General features: G+C 46.1%; 1 protein-coding gene across 1 annotated transcript; it reads left to right on the plus strand.

The window, feature by feature from the left end:
* Nucleotides 1-2,902: 2,902 nt before the first annotated feature.
* On the plus strand, nucleotides 2,903-14,256 carry LOC128591296 (phosphatidate phosphatase LPIN2-like). Its single transcript, XM_053598812.1, is given in 8 exon segments — nucleotides 2,903-2,993; nucleotides 3,159-3,391; nucleotides 7,583-8,024; nucleotides 8,027-8,176; nucleotides 12,374-12,580; nucleotides 12,583-12,720; nucleotides 12,723-12,899; nucleotides 12,902-14,256. Coding segments are annotated over 8 exon segments (2,793 nt in total).
* The last annotated feature ends 9,408 nt before the right edge of the window (nucleotides 14,257-23,664 follow it).

Below are 23,664 nucleotides of genomic sequence, written 5' to 3' on the forward strand. Positions count from 1 at the left end.
AAGGTCTCATATTATTTTTATCCTAGTTAGCTTTCATTATTAGTGTTAGCCTATTTAGTGCCCCAGTTAGTATAGTTTGTTAGTGTTTTTAGCATAGTGAGTATAGTGGTTCTTCATTAGTTATTTAGTGTAGCTTATATAGCGTAGTGGTAGCGTAGTCAGGCTCCCCATGGAGCCTGGGGCGTCCTCCGTGTCTCTGGACAAGGAGGTCCTCCAGGACTACGAGTTCTTAAGGACCCTTGGCCAGGGCAGCTTCGCTGAGGTGAAGCTGGCCCGGCACCGTGCAACTGGCACTGAGGTGGCGGTGAAGATTCTCAACAAATGCTTTATTGCTGGCCTCATGTCTGTGTCTTCTGAGATTGAGATCATGCAGAGACTGGACCATCCCCACATCCTCAAACTGCTGGAGGTCAGAGAGGGTGAGGAAAATATCTACCTCATAATGGAACATGCGGGTGGTGGTGACCTCTGTGACCGAGTAATGACATCTGGTCAGATGGAGGAGGGGGAGGCCAGAGCCATATTCTTGCAGCTACTGAAAGCCATGGACTACCTTCACCAAGAGGGCATCGTGCACAGGGACCTTAAACTTGAGAACATTTTACTAGATTCCCAAAACAACGTCAAACTGGCTGACTTCGGCAGTGCTGCAACCTTCAGCGAAGGTAAGACCTTCACAGACTTATGTGGGACCCCCATGTATTTGGCCCCGGAAGTTTTCCTTCAGAACTACAAGGGACCAGAGGCAGATATCTGGAGCCTTGGGGTCATCCTCTATTCAATGGCATCTGGGCTCTTCCCATTTAAAGGACGGGACCTCGATGAACTGCAAACGGCGATCTTAAGAGGCACCTATAGAACACCTGCTTTCATTACCCCCAAATTAAAATCCTTTATCCAAAGTATCCTAACCCTTGACCCCAGCAAGAGACCCACCCTCCGCCAGATGATGGAAGACCCCTGGATCCAGTCTCGGAGAGACAGCATGAGGTCACACAGGGCAGCGACAGACATGCCACCAGAGGCAGCCACCCCACTGGAGGACTTCACCCCACTGGAGGCCTTCACTCCACTGGAGGCTTTCACCCCACTAGAGCCCTTCAACCCACCGGAGACTGCGACCTCACCGGAGACTGCCACCCCACCTAAGGCAGCCACCATACCAGAGACTGCCAGCCCCCCAGAGGCTGCCACACCACCTGAGGTCACCACCCCACTGGAGGCATCCACCCCACTCGAGGCCACCACCCCACAGGGGGCTGCCACCCCACAAGAGGCTTGCACCCCATTGGAGGCCTCCATCCCCTCGGTGGCTACCACCCCACAGGAGGCCGCCACTCCACCGGAGGCCTCTATGCCATCGGTGGCAACCACCTCATCGGAGGCCACCCTACCGGAGGCTGCCACCCCACCGCAGTCCTCAATCACATCGGTGGCCACCACCGCACATGAGGACACCACCCCACCGGAGGCCTCCATCCCATCGGTGGCCACCACGCCACCAGAGGCCTCCACACCACCAGAGGCCTCCACCCCACCGGAGGCCTTCATCCCATCAGTGGCCACCACCCCACCGGAGGCCTCCACTCCACCAGAGGCCTCCACCCAACCGGAGGCCTCCATCCCATCAGTGGCCACCACCCCACAGGAGGACTCCACCCCACCAGAGGTCACCACCCCACCGGAGGCCTCCATCCCATCGGTGGCCACCACATCACCAGAGGCCTCCACCCCACCAGAGGCCTCCACCCCACCAGAGGCCTCCATCCCATCAGTGGCCACCATTCCCCCGGAGGACGCCACCCCACTAGAGGCCTCCACCCCACCGGAGGCCTCCATCCCATCAGTGGCCACCACCACACAGGAGGCTGCCACTCCACTGGAGGCTTCTATCCCATCAGTGGCCACCACCTCACCGGAGGCCTCCATTCCATTGGTGGACACCACCCCACAGGAGGCTGCCACCCCACCAGAGGGGGAAACCCTACCCGAGGACACCAAGCCACCTGAGGTCGCCACCCCACGGGAGGCTGCCACTCCACCGGAGACCACCACCCTCCCGGAGGCTGCCACACCATGGGAGACCATCACCCCACTGGAGACTGCCACCCCACTGGAGGGGGACACACCACCAGAGACCTCCTCCCCACTTGTTCCCAGTTCTAGCCCCCAGCCACGCCCCGTGTCCTCTCCCTCCAGCACCAGCCACCTTAGTGGAGGCCTGGCTGGAGACACAGGACCTGAGGGAAGTCCCAGTCAGGACTACTCTCTTCCAGCTGGGCAGGTAGTGGAGGACGAACCCACTGAAGTGGACCAGGGCCGGCGGGGGTGCGCTAGGAGGATTGTGAACTTCCTTCGCAGAATGTTCTGCCTCCCGCCGGCCCAAAAGAACCGCCGCAGGAACAAGGTGGTGCCTGCGACCAGCCATGGGACTTGACCCACACCAGGAGGGGAGTGTGGGGCGGCCAAGCCCCGCTTCCTCCTTTTATTTCTTATTGGATTTTCAATAAAGAGGTTGAAATTGTATCTTTTACTGTGTGTACATGTATGGGGAACAAGGTGAAGTTCAGGTGTGTGTGGAAAGCTAACACCCTCATCCCCTCAGGCAGATGCAGCATGCTGTCACTGATGTGTTGCTGCTGAAAAGCTGACCTCATAGAACGTTTGTGACACGGGGGTGGGAGGTACAGGGGGTGATTGGGGTGGGGGGGTGTTTGTCGCAGAGAACAAAGTGTCAGACAGGATGAAGAAACCGTGACATCCGTTGCACAGCAGGGTGAGCAGGTTAAGGAGAATGTAGGGCACATTTCAAAAGACCTGAGAGTCCACTTCAAATGTCTCCTTGGAGGGCAAGAAGGCCCTGACCTCCCGGGATCCTGAAACACGGTGTGGGAGGTCGGTCATGCGTGGACTTGCAGCTGGGTGGGGGGCCAGACAAGCAGCCTGCGGCCTGCAGAGGCCTCCTGGCCACAGTGGCTGGGGACTCCAGCCAGGTCAGTGACTCCCTTCAGTGTGGGGAGGCCATGCAAGGTGTGTGCCTCTCTGCCCTGCACTCGGCCCAGAGATTCCTGTGTTGGCGTTGGGTGACCTTGGTAGTTCCCTCACGGCCCCTTTCCATCGAGTGTTTCTCATTAACTGCAAACACTACTGTGCTGCAGGCTGCCTGCACCAGGTGTGCACCACCCCAGCTGTGCAGGGAGGACCCAAAACAGCAAAATACCCAGGCCTCAGCTTTCTGGAGATGCTTTTATACTGTTCTGAAAGAAACACGAGTGTGATGACTAGGAACCCTCTTGCCCCACAGCCCACAACCATGGAAGAAAAGGCAGAGAAGGGCAGTGAGGGGACAAGTGCCCAGGAGTCTGTCCGGGCTCACCGGTTGTTCCAGCTAGTGGGGGAGTCCAGGCCATGCTTCAGCCTGGACTTTTCTGACTGAATAGTGTATCACTGACACTTTCCTCTGTGATCTTCTCTCCTTTTCATAACAGTAGCACAGGTGGGTCCCTCTAAGAGGCCTGAGTCAGGTGTGGGCCTCTGGTTCCCTCCCCAAAAACCATTCCTCTGTGTTCAGTCCTTTCTTTGCAAGAACGCCTTTCCACATGGATAGCCTTTTTTTTCTGTTACCTCTTTTTATCTTTTTTTTTTCAAATGCATACATTGAATCTACTTTTAAAAATTGTCTAACTTATTATTTCTTGTATTAAGTCTTTTGTACATAGATCATAAATACATTTATGCCATTTTCAATGTGTTGATTCTTTGTACAAATTGGAGTGCTTACATCATACTAATCAACATAGCTTTCACCTCATTTACCCAAGTATAGCATTAGGATATTTGTGTTCTACTCATGATAGTTCCAACTTGTACTTGTGATGTGCTCCATAGGTGTGGACCCCTACTATCTCCTACCATCCCTCCCAACCCATCCCCTCCCTTCTCCCTCCCCTTCCCTCCTTCATCCTGTGTGAGTGATTATAAATTGGTTTCACAGTAGCACTGAGTAAATTGGATACTTTTTTTTCCATTCCTGAGATACTTTACTAAGCAGAATATTTTCCAGCTCCATCCATGTAAACATAAAAGAGGTAAAGTCCCCATTTTTTTTACTGAAGCATAGTATTCCATGGTATACATATACCACAATTTATTAATCCATTCATGGGTCGAAGGGCACTTGGGCTTCTTCCTTGACTAATATCCATGAATTGAGCTGCAATGAACTTTCTGGTGCAAATATCTTTATTGCCAAATGATTTTTGGTCCTTTGTATATATACCTAGAAGAGGAATCACAGGATCAAAAATGGCAGGTCTACATTTAGATCCCTGAGTGTTCTCCAAACTTCCTTCCAAAAGGAACGTACTAGCTTGCATTCCCACCAGCAGTGCAGAAGTGTTCCCTTTCCCCCACATTCATGCCAACATCTGTTGTTTTGGGATTTTGTGATGTGGGCTACTCTTACTGGAGTTAGATGGTATCTCAGAGTAGTTTTGGTTTGCATTTCTGTGATGATTACAGATGATGAGTATTTTTTCATGTGTCTGTAGGCCATGCACCTGTCCTCTTCAGAGAAGCTCCTGTTCGTGTCTCTTGCCCACAATGAAATGGGATCACTTGTTTTTTGCTTAGTAATAAGTTTGAGTTCTCTGTAGATTCTGGTTATTTAACTTATCGGTAGTATAACTTGCAAAAATCCTCTCCCATTCTGAGGGCTGTCTATTTGCTTTACTTAGAGATGGCATTACACAAATATTCCCTCACTAAGGGCACGTTTCATGCCTTTTCCACAACACATCCTCCTCCCTTGGTTCACCCCATATGCACAACCAGGTGCTTCCAGAGTTCCAGACTTTTGATCTCCAGTAACTTTAAACTGTGGTGAAAATGCTAAGAAAGGACATTCTGAATTGTCCTTTGCAGGAATAGGTACGTGAATTAGCATGGACTTATAATAAAATAGCTTAAAACATTAGCATAGGCCCAGGAGATATTAGCCTCCATAAAAATACATTTGCTAATAGAAACCGAGAATGCTGTTGGAAGCCTATGTACGATCCTTTGCTTTCTTTAAAAAGGAAGATAATGCTAATCACTTCTGTCTTCCCTTAACTGAGTTGTTTGAACCTAATATGCTGACTTAGCACAAATAAGGCTCATGAGCTGAGGGCAAGATTTTGATATTACAAAGGATCTAGCTATCAAATAAACTGCTAGGGAAAATGCATAAACTTGAAATTATTGGGGGTGATCTGTGGACTCAAGCTCCATGTATATTCCTGTAACCTGTGGTTGATAAATCCACGTGTTCAACAAATATTTATTAAGCACCTATTATATGCTTGGACTCAGGTACGTGGAATCCTAGGAACATAGTGGTGAATGAAACAGACATGGTCTTTATAAGGCTTTCTGTTTACTTTTAAAGATGGGCACTAGACAAATAATTACACAAACATTTTGTTACAACTTTGTTAAGTGATATAAAAGATGAAAAGAGAATGTTTCGAGAATTTAGTGTCTTCAAGCAGGAGAAGATAATTCAGAGTGGCTAGAGAGATAGTTAGGAGACGGGCCACCTCTCTATTTTCCTAGGATAGCATACATACCATATGCCCCTCACTAGCAGTGTCTAGAGGAATGTGCAGACATTATATCTCTTTTATTTATATTTATCCAATTTATTATTCTGTGACCTAAGAAATCAGGCATTCACATCAAGAAGACCTACAAAATTCAACACATGAGCATCTTTGTCAATACATACAACTCAGGTGACCTGGCTGCTCTCACCCAACCAACGATATCAGAAATAGTCCTACTTATCACAGATCACACCCAGACAGATCCAGTGTTTTACCCCAACTTCCAGTCAGGAGACATAACAATGAGCCACTTTTCCCCAACCCTTCCTAGGCATTCCAGGTGCTCAGGAGGCAGGCTAGTGGGGAGTCCCCTGGGATGCTCCCCTACGCCATCTTGAACTGACCTTTTGTCAGACATTGCGGTAGGGAAGCCCCAAAACCTAGCTGAGAACTACTGTGTTTCCACCTTCCCTCCCCCCTCTCAGTTAGCAAAGCAATGATGGCCAAACCCAGCCCAGTCAGAATTAGTGAGGCTGAAAAACAAACACAGAGGCTTGCCCAGGAAAGCCCCGACACAGTGATACCAATGTTGCAATATCCAGAGGACAGCTTTCTCAGTTAGCAGGTGGGCAGCTGGGAAGCAGCAGAGAAAGAGTGAGCCGAAGTCAACCAGAGAAGCTGTGGAATCCACAGAGGCTTGTAATTTACCTTCCACTTGGGGTTATCTGTGGACTCCAGCTCTATGTATATTCCTGTAACCTGTGGTTGATAAACCCGCACGGGTAGGGAAGGGAGGAGAGAGACAGAGCTCCTGACAGTTTAGGGATCAAACACACTGAAATCGGGAATCAGGATGCCATAAAGACAAGGCCACCAAGCCTCCTTCAACACACAGAAAAAGGTGGCCTGGTTTGAGAGTCCCCTGTCCTGGAGGAACCCTCTCAGCCTTCCCTGGCTTCCCTCTGCCCAGGTCCCAGGGTTCATGCCCTCTAGGCCTGCAGGTCATTGTTGTTCCCTGTTACAGCTGTCTCCAGGGCTGCTCATAGTAGTCTGGTGTTGCTATTGCATTTAAGTCCCAATTTGACTAAGACTCTTGGCAACAATGACATTGGAACCTCTGGGATAAGCAGAAATTGGTGGCTTACTAACATTCCTTCCCAGCTACATGATAACCTGTGTGTGGGTACTTCTGGTGGGGCACCCATCAATGCCACAGCTACACAAGAGGACGACAGGTGTCACCAAAGGTTTTTATCATGAAATAGGTGGCTCCCAAATCAATTAGAAAAAGTTTGCTTAACAGCCACATCCAGGGTTACCCAGGGTTCTTGGATGAGTGGGAGCCAGTGTGGAACCCTGCCACTTTATGCCTGGTTGTTTATGACCATAGCCACCAGGATTTGGACGCCCCACCCCCAACCCCTTGGCCTCCCCGTGATCAAGGGACACTCCGTGCCCAATAACCAGGATGTCCCCATTTGGGACATGGCCACCAGTGTTTCATGGCTTTTCCCTCCTCACCTTTGGTCCCTCTGGGGCTGGCGTGACACTCTCTCTAAAAGGGTTCAGGTTTCCCTCGAGGGTGGCAGCTCTTTCCACCATCCCCAGAGTACCTTGGAGTGTCTGGGGAGGACATTGCTACAAAAGCCACCCCCAATAATCTGGCTTTTTGGCGCTCCCCTGTGTTACATATCCTGGTTGTTGGGGACAGTAGAGGCCACTGACAGTAGCTGGGATGGATCTGAGGGCCCAAGGCCAACGTCTGGATTTTCCTATGGGTTATCATAGTCAGAGGTGTCAATCGTGTGTTAATCACTATTTCTGCCTCAGCTGATCTGGGTCCATGTTGTCCACCTTCTGACAGCTTCAGTGATTCTTTCTCTACACATTGCTGAGCTTAACTCCTTTCCCTGAACCCTTCTATAAACTTGGAAAAGTTGGGTGGTTGTACCTGAATAGCTTCCATATCCTTATAAAACACACTAACACGGCCGAAGCCTCGGCCGCTGCCGCTGCCGCTGGGTCCCATTCATGAGGGTCGCTCGGCTCAGCTGCGGCCCAGGTGGCTCCCCAGGCAGCGGGAGCGGTGGGAGCCGGGCCTCGCATGCGGACCTGGAGCAGTCCCCTCGCTGCCCTCCGGCCGCCCTCCCAGCGGTTCCTCGCTGCCGCGGTCCAGCAGCCGCCTCCCCTTTGCTGCCTGCAGGCCAGGAGCGGAGCCTCTGCGGTCTCAAACAGTGAATTACGTGGGACAGCTGGCGGGGCAGGTGATTGTCACCCTGAAGGAACTCTACAAAGGCATTAACCAGGCCCCCCTCTCTGGGGGTATCGATGTCATCATGGTGCAGCAGCAGGACGGCACCTATCACTGTCCGCCTTTCCGCCTTCGGTTTGGGAAGCTGAGAGTCCTGAGATCCAAAGAGAACGTGATGGATACAGAAATCGTGGCAATTCAGTGGAGCTTCACATGAAGCTGGGTGACAATGGGGAAGTTTTCCTTGTGGAGGAGACTGAAGAGGAATGTGAAAAGCTTCCTGCTTACCTCGCCATCTCACCAATTCCAACTGAAGATCAATTCTTTTTTTTTTTTTATTGTTGGGGATTCATTGAGGGTACAATAAGCCAGGTTACACTGATTGCAATTGTTAGGTAAAGTCCCTCTTGCAATCATGTCTTCCCCCATAAAGTGTAACACACACCAAGGCCCCACCCACCTCCCTCCTTCCCTCTTTCTGTTTCCCCCCCCATAACCATAATTGTCATTAATTGTCCTCATATCAAAATTGAGTACATAGGATTAATGCTTCTCCATTCTTGTGATGCTTTACTAAGAATAATGTCTTCCACGTCCATCCAGGTTAATACAAAGGATGTAAAGTCTCCATTTTTTTAATGGCTGAATAGTATTCCATGGTATACATATACTACAGCTTGTTAATCCATTCCTGGGTTGGTGGGCATTTAGGCTGTTTCCACATTTTGGCGATTGTAAATTGAGCTGCAATAAACAGTCTAGTACAAGTGTCCTTATGATAAAAGGATTTCTTTCCTTCTGGGTAGATGCCCAGTAATGGGATTGCAGGATCAAATGGGAGGTCTAGCTTGAGTGCTTTGAGGTTTCTCCATACTTCCTTCCAGAAAGGTTGTACGAGTTTGCAGTCCCACCAGCAGTGTAAAAGTGTTCCCTTCTCTCCACATCCACGCCAGCAGTTTTATTTTCTGCAGTTTTGAGATTTTGTGATGTGGGCCATTCTCACTGGGGTTAGATGATATCTCAGGGTTGTTTTGATTTGCATTTCTCTAATATATAGAGATGATGAACATTTTTTCATGTGTTTGTTAGCCATTTGTCGTCTCTAGAGAAAGTTCTATTCATGTCTCTTGCCCATTGATATATGGGATTGTTGGCTTTTTTCATGTGGATTAAGTTGAGTTCTCTATAGATCCTAGTTATGAAGCTTTTGTCTGATTGAAAATATGCAAATATCCTTTCCCATTTTGTAGGTTGTCTCTTCGCTTTGGTTCAGTGTTCTAATTAGAAAAGGATGCTGGATTTTATCAAATGCTTTTTCTGCATCTATTGAGAGGATCATGTGATCTTTATTTTTGACTCTGTTAATATGGTGGATAACGTTTATAGACTTGCGTATGTTAAACCAGCCTTGCATCCCTGGGATGAAGCCTACTTGATCATGATAAATAACTTTTTTGGTGATAAGCTGTAATCTATTGGCTAGGATTTTGTTGAGAATTTTTGCATCTATATTCATGAGTGAGATTGGTCTGAAATTCTCCTTTTTGGTTGGGTCTTTTCCTGGTTTTGGTATCAGGGTGATGTTTGCTTCATAGAATGTGTTGGGGAAGATTCCTTCTTCCTCAATTTTTTGGAATAATTTCTGCAGTACAGGAATAAGCTCTTCCTCGAAGGTTTGATAGAATTCTGGAGTGAAGCCATCTGGACCAGGGCATTTTTTGGTTGGAAGCTTTTTTATTGTTTCTTTGATCTCACTGCTTGAAATTGGTCTGTTCAGGAGCTGTATTTCTTCCTGGCTGAGTCTAGAGAGAGGGTGTGATTCCAAATATTGATCCATTTCTTTCACATTGTCAAATTTCTGGGCATAGAGTTTCTGGTAGTATTCAGAGATGATCTCTTGTATCTCTGTGGGATCAGTTGTTATTTCCCCTTTATCATTTCTGATTGAGGTTACTAGAGATTTTACTTTTCTATTCCTCGTTAGTCTGGCCAATGGTTAATCTATTTTATTTTTTTTTTTTTTTCAAAAAACCAACTCCTTGTTTCATTAATTTTCTGAATGATTCTTTTGTTTTCAATTTCATTGATCTCTGATTTGATTTTGGATATTTCTTTTCTTCTACTGAGTTTAGGCTTAGATTGTTCTTGTTTTTCCAATTCCATAAGATCTCTTGTGAGATTGTTGATGTGCTCTCTTTCTGTTTTTTGAATGTAGGCATCTAAAGCGATGAATTTTCCTCTCAAAACTGCTTTTGCAGTATCCCACAGGTTTTGGTAGCTTGTCTCTTCATTGTTGTTATGCTCAAGGAAGTTAATGATTTCCTGTTTTATTTCTTCCTGCACCCATCTGTTATTCAACAGAAGTTTATTTAATTTCCATGCCTTTGGGTGGGGTCGAGCATTTTTCTTAGAGTTGAGTTCCACCTTTAGTGCCTTACGGTCTGAGAAGATACAAGGTAAAATTTCAATTGTTTTGATTCTGTTGATATTTGTTTTGTGTCCCAGGATATGATCAATTTTGGAGAATGTTCCATGGGGTGATGAGAAGAATGTATATTCTTTATCTTTGGGATGGAGTGTTCTATATGCGTCTATCAAGCTCAGTTGTTCTACGGTCTCATTTAAATCTCTTATATCCTTGTTTAATTTCTGTTTAGAGGATCTGTCCAGCTCTGTAAGAGGAGTGTTAAGGTCCCCTGTTATTATGGTATTATCAGATATCATATTGCTCAGACTGAGTAAGGTCTGTTTCAAGAATCTGGGAGCATTTAAATTGGGTGCATAGATATTTAGAATTGAAATGTCTTCTTGTTGTATTTTTCCCTTGACCAATATAAAGTGACCATCTTTGTCTTTTTTGACTTTAGTTGCTTTAAATCCACATGAATCTGAAAATAAGATTGCAACTCCTCTTTTCTTCTGAATTCCATTTACCTGAAAATTTGTCTTCCAACCCTTGACTCGGAGCTTTAATTTGTCTTTTGAAGCCAGGTGTGTTTCTTGCAGACAGCAAATGGATGACTTGTGTTTTTAATCCAGTCAACCAATCTATGTCTCTTCAGTGGGGAATTCAAGCCATTAACATTTATTGAGATAATTGATAAGTGTGGTAGTATTCTATTCGTCTTATTTTGTGAGAGTCCATTGCTTAGTTTTATCTTTTGCATCAGTGTGGAGGTTAGGTTCTGTCCTTTAATTTCTGAGATCTTACTTTGCAGCTGATCCATTCTGGCGGTCAGTGTGCAGAACAGGTTGAAGTACTTCCTGTAGAGCTGGTCTTGTTGTGGCGAATTTCCTCAATGTTTGTATATCCGTAAATGATTTGATTTCTCCGTCAATTTTGAAGCTTAGCTTAGCAGGGTACAGAATTCTGGGCTGGAAATTGTTCTGTTTAAGTAGATTAAAGGTAGATGACCATTGTCTTCTTGCTTGGAAAGTTTCATTAGAGAAGTCTGCGGTCACTCTGATGGATTTCCCCCTGTAGGTCAACTGGCGCTTACTCCTGGCAGCTTGCAGAATCTTTTCTTTTGTCTTGACTTTGGACAGGTTCATCACAATGTGTCTTGGAGAAGCTCGGTTAGAGTTGAGGCGACCTGGGGTCCGATATCCCTCTGAAAGCAGTGTGTCAGAATCTTTGGTGATATTTGGGAAATTTTCTTTTATAATATTCTCTAGTATGGCTTCCACTACTCTGGGGCATTCTTCTTCCCCTTCTGGAATTCCTATAACTCGTATGTTGGAACGCTTCATAAAGTCCCATAATTCTGACAGTGAATGTTCTGCTTTCTCTCTCTTCTTTTCTGCCTCTTTTACTATCTGAGTTATCTCAAAAACTTTGTCTTCTACCTCTGAAATTCTTTCTTCTGCATGGTCTAACCTGTTGCTGATACTTTCCATTGCATCTTTAAGTTCCCTGATTGACTGTTTCATTTCCTTCAGCTCTGCTATATCCTTTTTATATTCTTCATATCGTTCATCTCTGATTTGATTCTGTTTTTGGATATCCTTGTGGTTATTTTCCACTTTATTAGCAGTTTCCTTCATTTTTTCCATCATTTCTTTCATTGTTTTCAACATGTGTATTCTAAATTCCCTTTTTGTCATTCCTAACATTGCTGTATAGGTGGAATCCTCTGCAGTAGCTACCTCATGGTCCCTTGGCAGGGTTGTTCTGGACTGGTTCTTCATGTTGCCTGGAGTTTTCTGCTGATTCTTCCTCATGAGTGATTTCTTTTATCTGTTTCCTTGCCCTAATTTTCCTTTCACTTCCTCTTGCTCTTTAAGTTCTCGTGCCTGTGGAAGTTGCGGGCGGGTTTAGATGGATTGAACACACGCGACCACTTGCCGATTTTCCACTGTTTTAGTCCTCCTCTTGGGGTCCAGAAGTCTCTCGCTGACTCCCTGTATCCTCTCAGAGGTGATGATGGGCAGATCCCACCAGCCAGAGATGCCTGGAGTCCTATCTCCCCAGACTCACAGTGCCCAGATGCAAGGAAGCTATTAATTGGCTGCCATCTTGCTCCACCTCTGTCCGAAGTTCAATTCTTTAAAGATATTGACACCCCTTTGATGAAATTGGGTGGAGAGGAAAAACAATCCCAGAGTCCAGACAGCTCACACACCTTGGAAACAGAGACAGTTTTCACCCCGAGTTCTGTGAAAAAGGAAAAACGAAGGAGAAAGAAATGCAAACCGGACAGGAAGAAGGAAGAGCAGGCTGCTTCTCCCGCTGCGGAGACACGTGTGATGTGGGCGGGAGCTCTGAAGACGACAAGGGCTCCCAGTCAGCAACGGGATCTTCAAATGCTTCCTGCAAGGAAGAAGAATACAAGGAGCCAGAGCTGGAGGTGAAACCCACTGAGAGCCTGCTCAGATCAGAGTCTCACTGGAGTGGACGTGGGGAGGATTTCCAGAATCCACCAAGGTCAGCAAAAGAGAAAGAGCTGACTATCATCCCAGGACGGCTACAATCACACCATCGGAAGATACCCATTTTCAGGTAATTCCCAGTGAGGACAACCTCGTCAGTGAAGTTGAGAAGGAAGCTTCCATCGAAGACACTGTCCCATAGTGAAACCCAAGCCCAGAGCCCTGTGTAAGCAGTTGAGTGACACAGCTCCCACCGCAGAGCTCCTCCAGACTCTGGAGAGTCTCCAGATTCCATCTCTGTTAGATGTGGACCACCTTCCCAGCCCATCCTCAGCAGAGGCTGCCTCAGAATCCAAACCAGCAGCTAAAGTTGACTCACCGTCAAATGAGCAAGGTATCCACAAGAGAAGCCAGCACCAGGGACCTGACGATATTTACCCTGATGACCTAAAGGCTCTAGAACCTGAAGGTGCAGCTCTCTATTTCCCTAAAAGTGAATCAGATCCCAGTTCCAGGCAGTGGCCCGAGTCTGACACGCTCTCTGGCTCCCAGTCGCCACAGTCCGTGAGAGGTGCAGCTGCTGATAGTGGCACTGGGTGCCTCTCGGATTCTGCCATGGACTTGCCAGATGTCACCCTCTCCCTGTGTGGGGGCCTCAGTGAGAACGGAGAAATCTCTAAACAAAACTTCATGGAACATATCATTACTTATCATGAATTTGCAGAAAACCCTGGACTCATAGACAATCCTAACCTTGTCACACGGATATATAATCGTTACTGTAACTGGGTATTGGCTGCTCCCATGACCCTCAGCTCACAGGTGTTTCAGAAGAGTCTGCCTAAGGCCACAGTCGAGTCCTGGGTTAAAGACAAGATGCCAGAGAAATCTGGTCTGTGGTGGTTTTGGCATAAGAGAGAAAGCATGACCAAACAGCTGCCAGAAGCCAAGGAGGGAAAATCGGAGGTGCCGCCAATCCGTGACCTGCCGTCAAGTGCAAAGGAGCCGGCAAGTGCCAGGCCAGCAAAGGATGACTCCTCGAGTGAAGAGGGGTCGCCAGAGCTTGAAGAATCAATCCAAGTGGACCCCATTCCCATGGAGCTCCTGAGCCATGGCAGCACAACTTGGTATAAGAAGTCCCTCCAGCTCTCCTCAGACCAGATCCCAAAACTGAAGCTCCAGGATGGCCCAGACAATACTGTGTTTAGTATCACAACCCAGCATCGAGGGACCTGCCGGTGTGCCGGGACCGTTTACCTGTGGAACTGGAATGACAAGATCATGACTTCTGACATCGATGGAACAATAACCACGTCCGATGCTTTGGGACAGATTCTCCCACCGCTGAGTAAAGACTGGACTCCTCAGGGCAGAGCAAAGCTCTACCATTCTATCGATGAGAATGGCCACAAGTTTCTGTACTGTTCAGCCCGTGCCATGGGCATGGCTGACATGACCCGTGGGTATCTGCAGCAACCAACTCTAGTGCTAATGGACACTGGGACACAGGGGCGAGCCACTCTCAACACAGGGTCGGGACCCATGTTCTAGGCTGCACCCTCTAATGAGGCCACGTGTCCAAAGAGTTTGTCAAGAAAAAGAAACACCCTAGTCAAAAACTCTTTAAAGGACAACCTAAAAAGAACTAAAGATGTATATTAAAATTTTTAATACCACCCATATGCAAAGAAGTCCTACTAAGCTCAGGTTAAGCACATAAAGCTCTCGTTCTTCCTCTAAACAGAGGGCAGTCAAGAGGACATGGGGATGGCATCTATGGAATGAAGTGGCTACATGGCTGCTCTGCTAAAATTTTAATTCACTAACTGGGTAGAACTTCATATAAACATAACCTAGGCTCCCTAACCTGCTATACATAAATAAACCGATTAAACCGTCTTATGAACTACTTTAAGAAGGGCAAAGTTTGCACCAGAGAAAGCTATTGTTGTCCCTTCTCTGGACACATGTGGCTCCCAGGTTTGGCCCCTGGGAATTGTGCTCAAGGCATTTCAATGTCGTCTATGCACCCACCAGCACTAGGAAAAAATGGCTGCAATCAGTCATCGAGGACTTTCAACTCTCCAATCTGGAAAAATAACCTCCCCTATCCCTTTTATAGATCAAGACCTAAAACAAGACCACCAATCCCATATGACTGCAGAGGTACAAGGAATACATTTTGGAGAATGTCTTATTTTCGGGGAAACAGGGTAGGTATATATTCAGATGATCAAAAATTATTTTACAACAAAGACATTTGCACCAGAATGTTTGATGCAGCCCAATTCATAATACGCAAGACATGGAAACAGCCTAAATGGCCCATGAACCCATGAATGGATTAACAAATTGTGGTATATGTACACCATGGAATACTATGCAGCCATAGTATACATAAGATGGAGATGTCACATCTATTATGTTTACCTGGATGGAGCTCCGACATATTCTTCTTACTAAAGTATCTCAAGAATGGGTAAAAAAGTATCCAAGGTACTCAATACTACTATGAAATCAATATATAACCACCTACACACTCATACGCATGGCAAAACATAACTATAGTTTAGAAAGTAGAACGAAAGAAGAATGAGAGGAGAGTGGACTGGGGATATGGAAGGAGGGAGGGTACGTGGGGGGACATCACCTAATGTGCATGATGCAATGGCACATTTTAAAACTATTATGAAATGAGTATAATTGTGATGGATGTGTTACTTAGTTCAATGCAAACATTTCACATTGTATATCGAAGCAGTACCCTGAACCCAATAAATGCATCAATGTACAAAGTTATGATTTCATAAAAAAATAATTATTAAAAAAAGAAAAAGAAAAACAAAACATAACTATAGTCCAGAAGGTAGAAGGGAAGAGGAGAGAGAGGGGAGGGATGTGAGCGGAGGGAGGGTATTTGGGGGAACCTCACCTAATGTGTGTGATGCAACGGTACATTTCAAAACTATTAAGAAATGAATATAATTGAGATGGATGTGTTACTTAGTTCAATGTACGCATTTCACATTGTATATCGAAGCAGTATCCTGAACCCCATAAATGCATCAATGTACAAAGTTATGATTTCATAAAAAACAATTTGAAAAAAACAAAGAACTCAAACAAGACCTTTCATTTGATCCTGCAATCCCATTATTAGGCATCTATCCAAAACAAAACCAAAAAAATTATCATAAGGACATATTTACAATTGCCAAGATGCAGAAACAACCTAAACGCTCATCAACACATGAATGCATCACTGAAGTCTGGTATATGTGTATCATGGAATAGTATGCGATTATAAACAGATGGAGGACTTACATCTTTTGTATTAACCTGGATAGAGTTGAAATACATTCTTCTTAGTAGAGTATGGCAAGAATGGCAAACAAGTATCCAATGTACTCGATACTAATATGAAGCAGTAAATGAGCTAATATACGGCCAAAGAGGAGAAAAACTCAAGTTAGGGGGAAGAGAGGGGAGAAAGGGGCAGATTGGTGTGTTCCCAGTGAATGGGCACAATGTAAGGGTACACGGCACACCTCCTGGGTGTAGGACACAACTACGACAGGGACTTTACCTAACAAATGCAAACATTATAACTTAATGGTGCCCTCCTATTAATCAGAAATAAAAGAAATAAAATTTAAAACTGAATCTGTTGAAACCATGTGAACTTCCATGAGCTAACAGGCCCCGAACAAGGTTCCACGCGGAGCAGAGATGAGTGGGAGGGCCCAGGCTCAACTTTTGGTTGTGGGGGGTTCATGGAAGTGCCTCGGAACAAAGAAGCATGAGTCCCAGAGTTAAATTAACTTACTGGGAACAAAACCCAAAATGGTTGGATTTTCTTTGGCCAAACCATGGGACAAAGGTTTCTGTGTTTCTACACAGATCTGCTACCCACCCTGCCACTGGAGCCTTTTCTTGCCTAAGCCTCTAGTTCTGACCTCACAAATGTCTGTGCAGGCTTGAAGGAGAGAGGTGAGCTCACAATGAGCAGTGGTCAGGACTGGCTGCAGAGGGAACGGACACATGGACCAGCCAATACAGGTGGCAGCAATGGCTGTTAGCTGCCCTCCAAGTTTCCACACTCCCCTCTTCCTTCAGGATAAAACCCCCACATTTGTAGAGTACTAAATTGCCCAGGGAAAACATCCATCACCACCTTCTCTTGCCTCTAGGTATGGATAATGGGCAAACTTCTGGGCAGTGAGATGTAGAGAGAAATTGTTCTAAACTCCTGGCAGCTAATAGCACAATCTAGGTGAGCTGAAAGGTGAGCTCTTTCCCTTTGAGACTATGTGGAAAGCAGATGTGATAGCTGGAGCTTCAGCAAGCATTTTAGACCCTGATTCTCCTAAAGAATGTAAGCCACATCATGATAACATGATGACATAGAAAGACAGAAGTCTGGATCCCTTACAAATAAGAAGCAGCCAAAGTATCCCTGTATGAAACATCACATGTGACAGAGAAATCAACTTCTGTATTGGTTAAGGCCCTGTCATTTTGGGTTTTGTTCCCAGGAAATGGACTTAATTCATCCTTATATTTGTCCAATTAGGAAGCCACCATGGGAAGGGACACAGCTACCTTTTTCTGACCCTTGCATCCCAGATAGCAACAGCTCAAGCTTGGCCTCTGTAGCTCCAGCCAAGCAGCCAGGAAGGGCCCTGAAGACCCCTACCCATACCCTCCACCCAGGGTCCTGCTGAAGAGCTCCATCTCTCTGAAGGTGTGGTGGGGTGGTGCCAAAGACACCTGCTGGCCTAAATGGGATTTCTATCAAAATTTGTGGCCTATCTCCCTCCCCCACGCAATCTCTGCTTGAGTCTCAGGTCATGGGGAAAAGTTTTAGTGTTTTCAGCTCTGGGACATCTCCTGGCCTAGAGCAGAGACAGGAAGGTCTCACAAACACATGCTGCGTAACTGGATGGCTGGGCAGGAGGAGCAGGAGGAGACTCTGCTCACAGCAGACACCTGCAAGGGGCTGCTGAGTTTGCTCTGGGGATCAGGAGGCCTTGGTTTCATTTCTGATGGGTGACGCTGGACGCATTGCCTCACTCATTCACCCTAAACAAAACCACCCTTGGCTGGTCTCTGGTTGTATGAGGCACTGAGCCCATGTATACAGGTGCAGAGATGAAAGGTCCTAAGGTCACAGAGCTGGTCTCTAATGGGACAGAGGGAGAAACAAACGTCACACACCATGGGGACCAGCACTGCGTGACAGGAAATGTGAAGGCTACCTGGCCGAGCCGGGAGTTTGGGGGCTCCCCAGGAGCAGGAACTCCCACCAGCTCAGCCCTCTGGGCCTCTTGTGGACAAGGCAAGGTTCAGGCACAGGAAGAACCAGGCCATTCACCAGCCTGCTGTGCGGCAGCCCTTGGGAGACTCTCCCACAACCACCATTGGAAGGAGGCCCAGGTCTCTGTGCTCATGTGCTACTGACTGACCCTCACTGAGCACTCGCTACCTCCCCGGCTCCTTTCTACACCCACTGCATGTGTTAGTTCAGTAATCCTCACCACAGCCTATGAGGTAGTTGGGGTCTCAGCCCCATTTTAGGGGCCAGGGGGGCTGTGAGGCCCAGGGAAGTTAAATGAGCCACAGCACAGACCTACTGTGTGTCAGACCCGGATGCAGCCTCAGGGCTGGTGTGGAGCGGAGCCCGTGTGCTCCAAACTGCACACACCATGGCCACCTCCCTCCTCAGATGGGAAGAGGGATTCACAGACATCAGGCAAGGGGCAGAATCCTCCCACACCTGGGTTTGTAGAGGGCTCAGGATCTAAGACACCAAAGGCCACTGTCCAGTTCTGGAACTGTGTGAGGATTCTGAAGGGGACTGCAGTGGACCAGGAGGGGCCCTCTCTCCTGACCCCTGTCGGGAACATTTCAAAGCCTTGAAAGCCCACACTCCTGCCATGGTCAAGACAGCCTGGAAGGTTAGCGTCCTGCCTCGCCTGCCAAGCACTGTCCGTCCTATGTGAACACGTGGATGTCAGCACCTATTGTCCCCTGCGGGGCAACTCTGCTCCTTTACATCATTTCCTGCTGTCAGCCAGAGAGTCACAGGCAGAGGGAGGCATGGAAGAGCAAATGAATACTTCACACCAGGGAAGGAGTGGGCAGGGTGGGTGGGGGAGGGCCCCCGGCTCACCTTGAGGGGCAGATAGGCAGCTACAATGATCCCGGCACTCAGGTGACCATGGCCCTGCTGTAGCTCACCAAGAACATGTTGGATCCCTGGGCCTCAGCTCTCACACTGAGGACATTGCAGTGCTTAGAGCCCAGTTGCAGCCTCCCTGCACCAAGGGGAAAACCACCTGGTCACCGTGAACTTGTCCTTTATGAACAAGGCACGACAGGCTAGGGGTCCCTCTTCTACCCTAGGCTTGATAGGCAGCCTGATGATTTTCTTTTTTTTTTTTTTTATTGTTGGGGATTCATTGAGGGTACAATAAGCCAGGTTACACTGATTGCAATTGTTAGGTAAAGTCCCTCTTGCAATCATGTCTTGCCCCCATAAAGTGTGACACACACCAAGGCCCCACCCCCCTCCCTCCGTCCCTCTTTCTGCTTCCCCCCCCATAACCTTAATTGTCATTAATTGTCCTCATATCAAAATTGAGTACATAGGATTCATGCTTCTCCATTCTTGTGATGCTTTACTAAGAATAATGTCTTCCACTTCCATCCAGGTTAATACAAAGGATGTAAAGTCTCCATTTTTTTTAATGGCTGAAGAGTTGGTGGGCATTTAGGCTGTTTCCACATTTTGGTGATTGTAAATTGAGCTGCAATAAATAGTCTACTACAAGTGTCCTTATGATAAAAGGATTTCTTTCCTTCTGGGTAGATGCCCAGTAATGGGATTGCAGGATCAAATGGGAGGTCTAGCTTGAGTGCTTTGAGGTTTCTCCATACTTCCTTCCAGAAAGGTTGTACTAGTTTGCAGTCCCACCAGCAGTGTAAAAGTGTTCCCTTCTCTCCAGATCCACGCCAGCAGTTTTATTTTCTGCAGTTTTGAGATTTTGTGATGTGGGCCATTCTCACTGGGGTTAGATGATATCTCAGGGTTGTTTTGATTTGCATTTCTCTAATATATAGAGATGATGAACATTTTTTCATGTGTTTGTTAGCCATTCGTCTGTCATCTTTAGAGAAGGTTCTATTCATATCTCTTGCCCATTGATATATGGGATTGTTGGCTTTTTTCATGTGGATTAATTTGAGTTCTCTATAGATCCTAGTTATGAAGCTTTTGTCTGATTGAAAATATGCAAATATCCTTTCCCATTGTGTAGGTTGTCTCTTTGCTTTGGTTATTGTCTCCTTAGCTGTACAGAAGCTATACACCAAAAACAGTCAAGATGAGAAACTAATTAAGGACACAACTCCCTTCACCATAGTTTCAAAGAAAATGAAATACCTAGGAATATACCTAACGAAGGAGGTGAAGGACCTCTATAAAGAAAACTATGAACTCCTCAGAAAGGAAATAGCAGAGGATATTAACAAATTGAAGAACATACCATGCTCATGGATGAGAAGAATCAACATTGTTAAAATGTCTATACTTCCCAAAGCAAACTACCTATTCAATGCCATTCCTATCAAAATACCAACGTCGTACTTTCAAGATTTGGAAAAAATGATTCTGTGTTTTGTATGGAACCAGAAAAAAACCCGTATAGTTAAGGCAGTTCTTAGTAATAAAAATAAAGCTGGAGGCATCAGCATACCAGATTTTAGTCTGTAATACGAAGCCATAGTGCTCAAGACAGCATGGTACTGGCACAAAAACAGAGACATAGACACTTGGAATCGAATTGAAAACCAAGAAATGAAACTAACATCTTACAACCACCTAATCTTCGATAAACCAAACAAGAACATACCTTAGGGGAAAGACTCCCTATTCAATAAATGGTGTTGGGAGAACTGGATGTCTACATGTAAAAGACTGAAACTGGACCCACACCTTTCCCCACTCACAAAAATTGATTCAAGATGGATAAAGGATTTAAATTTAGGGCATGAAATAGTAAAAATCTTCAAAGAAAGCATAGGAAAAACACTGGAAGACATTGGCCTGGGGAAAGCCTGATGATTTTCACTTACAAATGTTTAATGTAAGTATACTTCAGATGAATATACAACTTACATTTTTTTTGCCACATATTGAACACATCCTGTATCCCAGCACCCAGATCAGGACACAGATTCTCAGCACTCCAAAGTCACCTGGGGACACATCTGATGGCTAGCCTCTCCCCCAAAGGAAACCCCTACCCTGACTTCTACCAGCACAAGCCTAATTTTGCTTGATGCTGCAGCTAAACTCACCCGTATCTGGCTTCCTCAGCTGTATCTTGTTCCCGAGCTTCCTCGTCTGTCACTCATTGCACATCCCCATGCACATGTCCATACTTTATGCTGTTGTGTGGACACAGGGCAGTAGACTCACCCACGCTACCGTGCACATTTCCGTTCCTTCCAGTCCGCTGCTCTGATCCACAGGGCTGCTAAGACCATCTGGGCACCTTCCCTTCTGGGGGCACCCTTAGGAGTTTCTCTTGGGTGTGTCCTGAAAAGTGAGACTCCTAGGCCATGGGGCACACAAACATTGTTATTGCCAAATAACTTTCTCAAAGTGGTTCCCTCAATGCAAACTGCTACCAACAGTTGCCCTACATCCCTGCCTCTGTTTTCCATCAGTATTTGGATTACATTTTGAAACCTTATTCATTTTGATTCTGATAAAATCACACCTTTTAAGTGTACAGTTCCGTGGTGTGACGTACATTCACACTGTGGAAGCAACGGTCGCCACCATTTATCTACACCACAATTCACTTTATGGTGTAGATAAATAACATCCACTCCCGAATTCCCATCACTCCTCCCCTCACAACCAACTTTCTACTTCCTGTGTCCATGAAATTGACTCCTCTGGACACCTCATATAAGAGCAATTACACAATCTGTACATTTGAGACTGGCTTAGCACAGTGTCCCTGAGGTACATCCACGTGGTAGCATGTGTCAGCATCTCCCTCCATGGTAAGGTTGAATAACATTCCATTGTGTGTACGGACCACATTTGTTTCGTCCGCTCATCTTTAATGAACACTTGGGTTGCTTCCACCTGTCAGCGATTGTGAATAACGCTGCTAGGAACATGGGGGACTAATAGCACTTTGAGACTGTGCTTTCACATGAAATCCTGTGTACCTTTTTGAGGATCCACCATACTGTGGTTATGTGGTGAGGATTTCTGAGCTAATGAATGAAATGGGTGTGCCATCCTAAGGAGTGTTAGTGGGTTTTCCTTGAGCTTTTGCTTTGCAGTGCTCTGATGATGAGTGCTGTTGAGCATCTTTTCATGAGCATGTTGGGCATCTGCATATCACCTCTGGAGAAATGTCTCTTCAGGTTCTTTGGCTGTTGTTTAATTGGGTTATTTGTGTTATTGTTGTCATTGTATAGGCATTCTCTACAAATTCCAGACGTGAACCCCTAATCAGGTATATGAAGTGCAGGTATTCTCTCCCATTTCATAGGTTGCCTTTGATCTCTTGTACCCTTTGACATTTAGGGATTTTAGATTATTTTTCTTCTTTTTCATTTTCAGACACAGTCTCACTTTGTCACCCTGGGTACAGTGCCATGGCATCCATAGCTCACAGCAGCCTCTAACACCTGGGCTCAAGTGATCCTCTCCCCTTAGCTCGCAAGTAGCTGGGACTACAGGCAAGAGCCACAGTGCCCAGCTACTTTTAGAGACAGGGTCTTTCTCTCACTTAGGCTCGTCGTGAACTCCTGTGCTCAAGCAATCCACCTACCCCAGCCTCCCAGACTGGCAGAATTAGAGGGGTGAGCCTCTGCACCCAGTCCAGCTTTTAGCTTTTGATGAAGTCCCGTTTACCTAGTGTCAATATGTGATCTGTGCTTTTGGTAGTATAGGCAAAATATCAATGCCAAATCCATTGCCCTCAAGCTGTCCTCCTATAGTTTCTTCTGGGAGTTTCATAGTTATGGCCCTCAACATTTAAGACCTCAATTCACTATGAGTTAATTCTTGTGTATGGTTTCATGTCAGGATCCATCTTCAGTCTCCTGTATGTGGATGTCCAGTCATTCCAGTACCATTCGCTGAAGAGACTGTCCTTTCCCCACGGGGTGCACATGGCACCCTTGTAAAATCATTTGACCATCCAGGAGCAGGTTGATTTCTGGGCTCAGTGTTTTCTTCCATTGCTCCCTAAGTCTGCCCGTGCCAGGACCACCCTGTTTTGAACTCAGGAGCTTCTAATGAGTTTTGAAAACAGGAAGTATAAGACCTCCAAGTTGGTACTTTTCAAGATTGTTTGATTTGGGGTCCCTTGAGATTCCATATAGCTGAACCTTCCCTAAGTTCACTTTGGTTTTTACAGAACTTTTATGGAATCTTCAGTGTTTTCTACGTATGAGATCATGTCATTTGCAAACTGAACACTTTACACCTTCTTTTTCAATTCGAGTACCTTTTGTTTCTTTCTCTTATCTAATTGCTCTTTCAGTTATTGGTGTCTCCAGATTACATGTGTCCAAAACATCCACTCATAATAGTCTTAAATCAAGCACAAGACACAAATAGTACTAGGCTTTATCACTGTCCATGTATTTGCCTTTATCAGACATCTTTATTTCTTCATCAAGCTTTGAGTTCCTGTCTAGTGTCCTTTCTTTTCTACCAGAAGGACTCCTTCCATTGGAGGGCAGGGATGTTGGTGCTCACCTTTTGGATAGCTGACAAATATCTTAATTTCTTCCTCATTTTTGAAACACGGTTTCTTGGATGTTGGACTCTTGGTAGACAGACCTTTTTTCCCCCCCATGACTTTGAATATTTGAACCCATTGACATCCGGACTCCAAGGTTTTTGATGACAAATCTTATGTC

The sequence above is a fragment of the Nycticebus coucang genome, chromosome 8, assembly GCF_027406575.1.
Source record: "Nycticebus coucang isolate mNycCou1 chromosome 8, mNycCou1.pri, whole genome shotgun sequence".
Taxonomy (NCBI): Eukaryota; Metazoa; Chordata; class Mammalia; order Primates; family Lorisidae; genus Nycticebus; species Nycticebus coucang.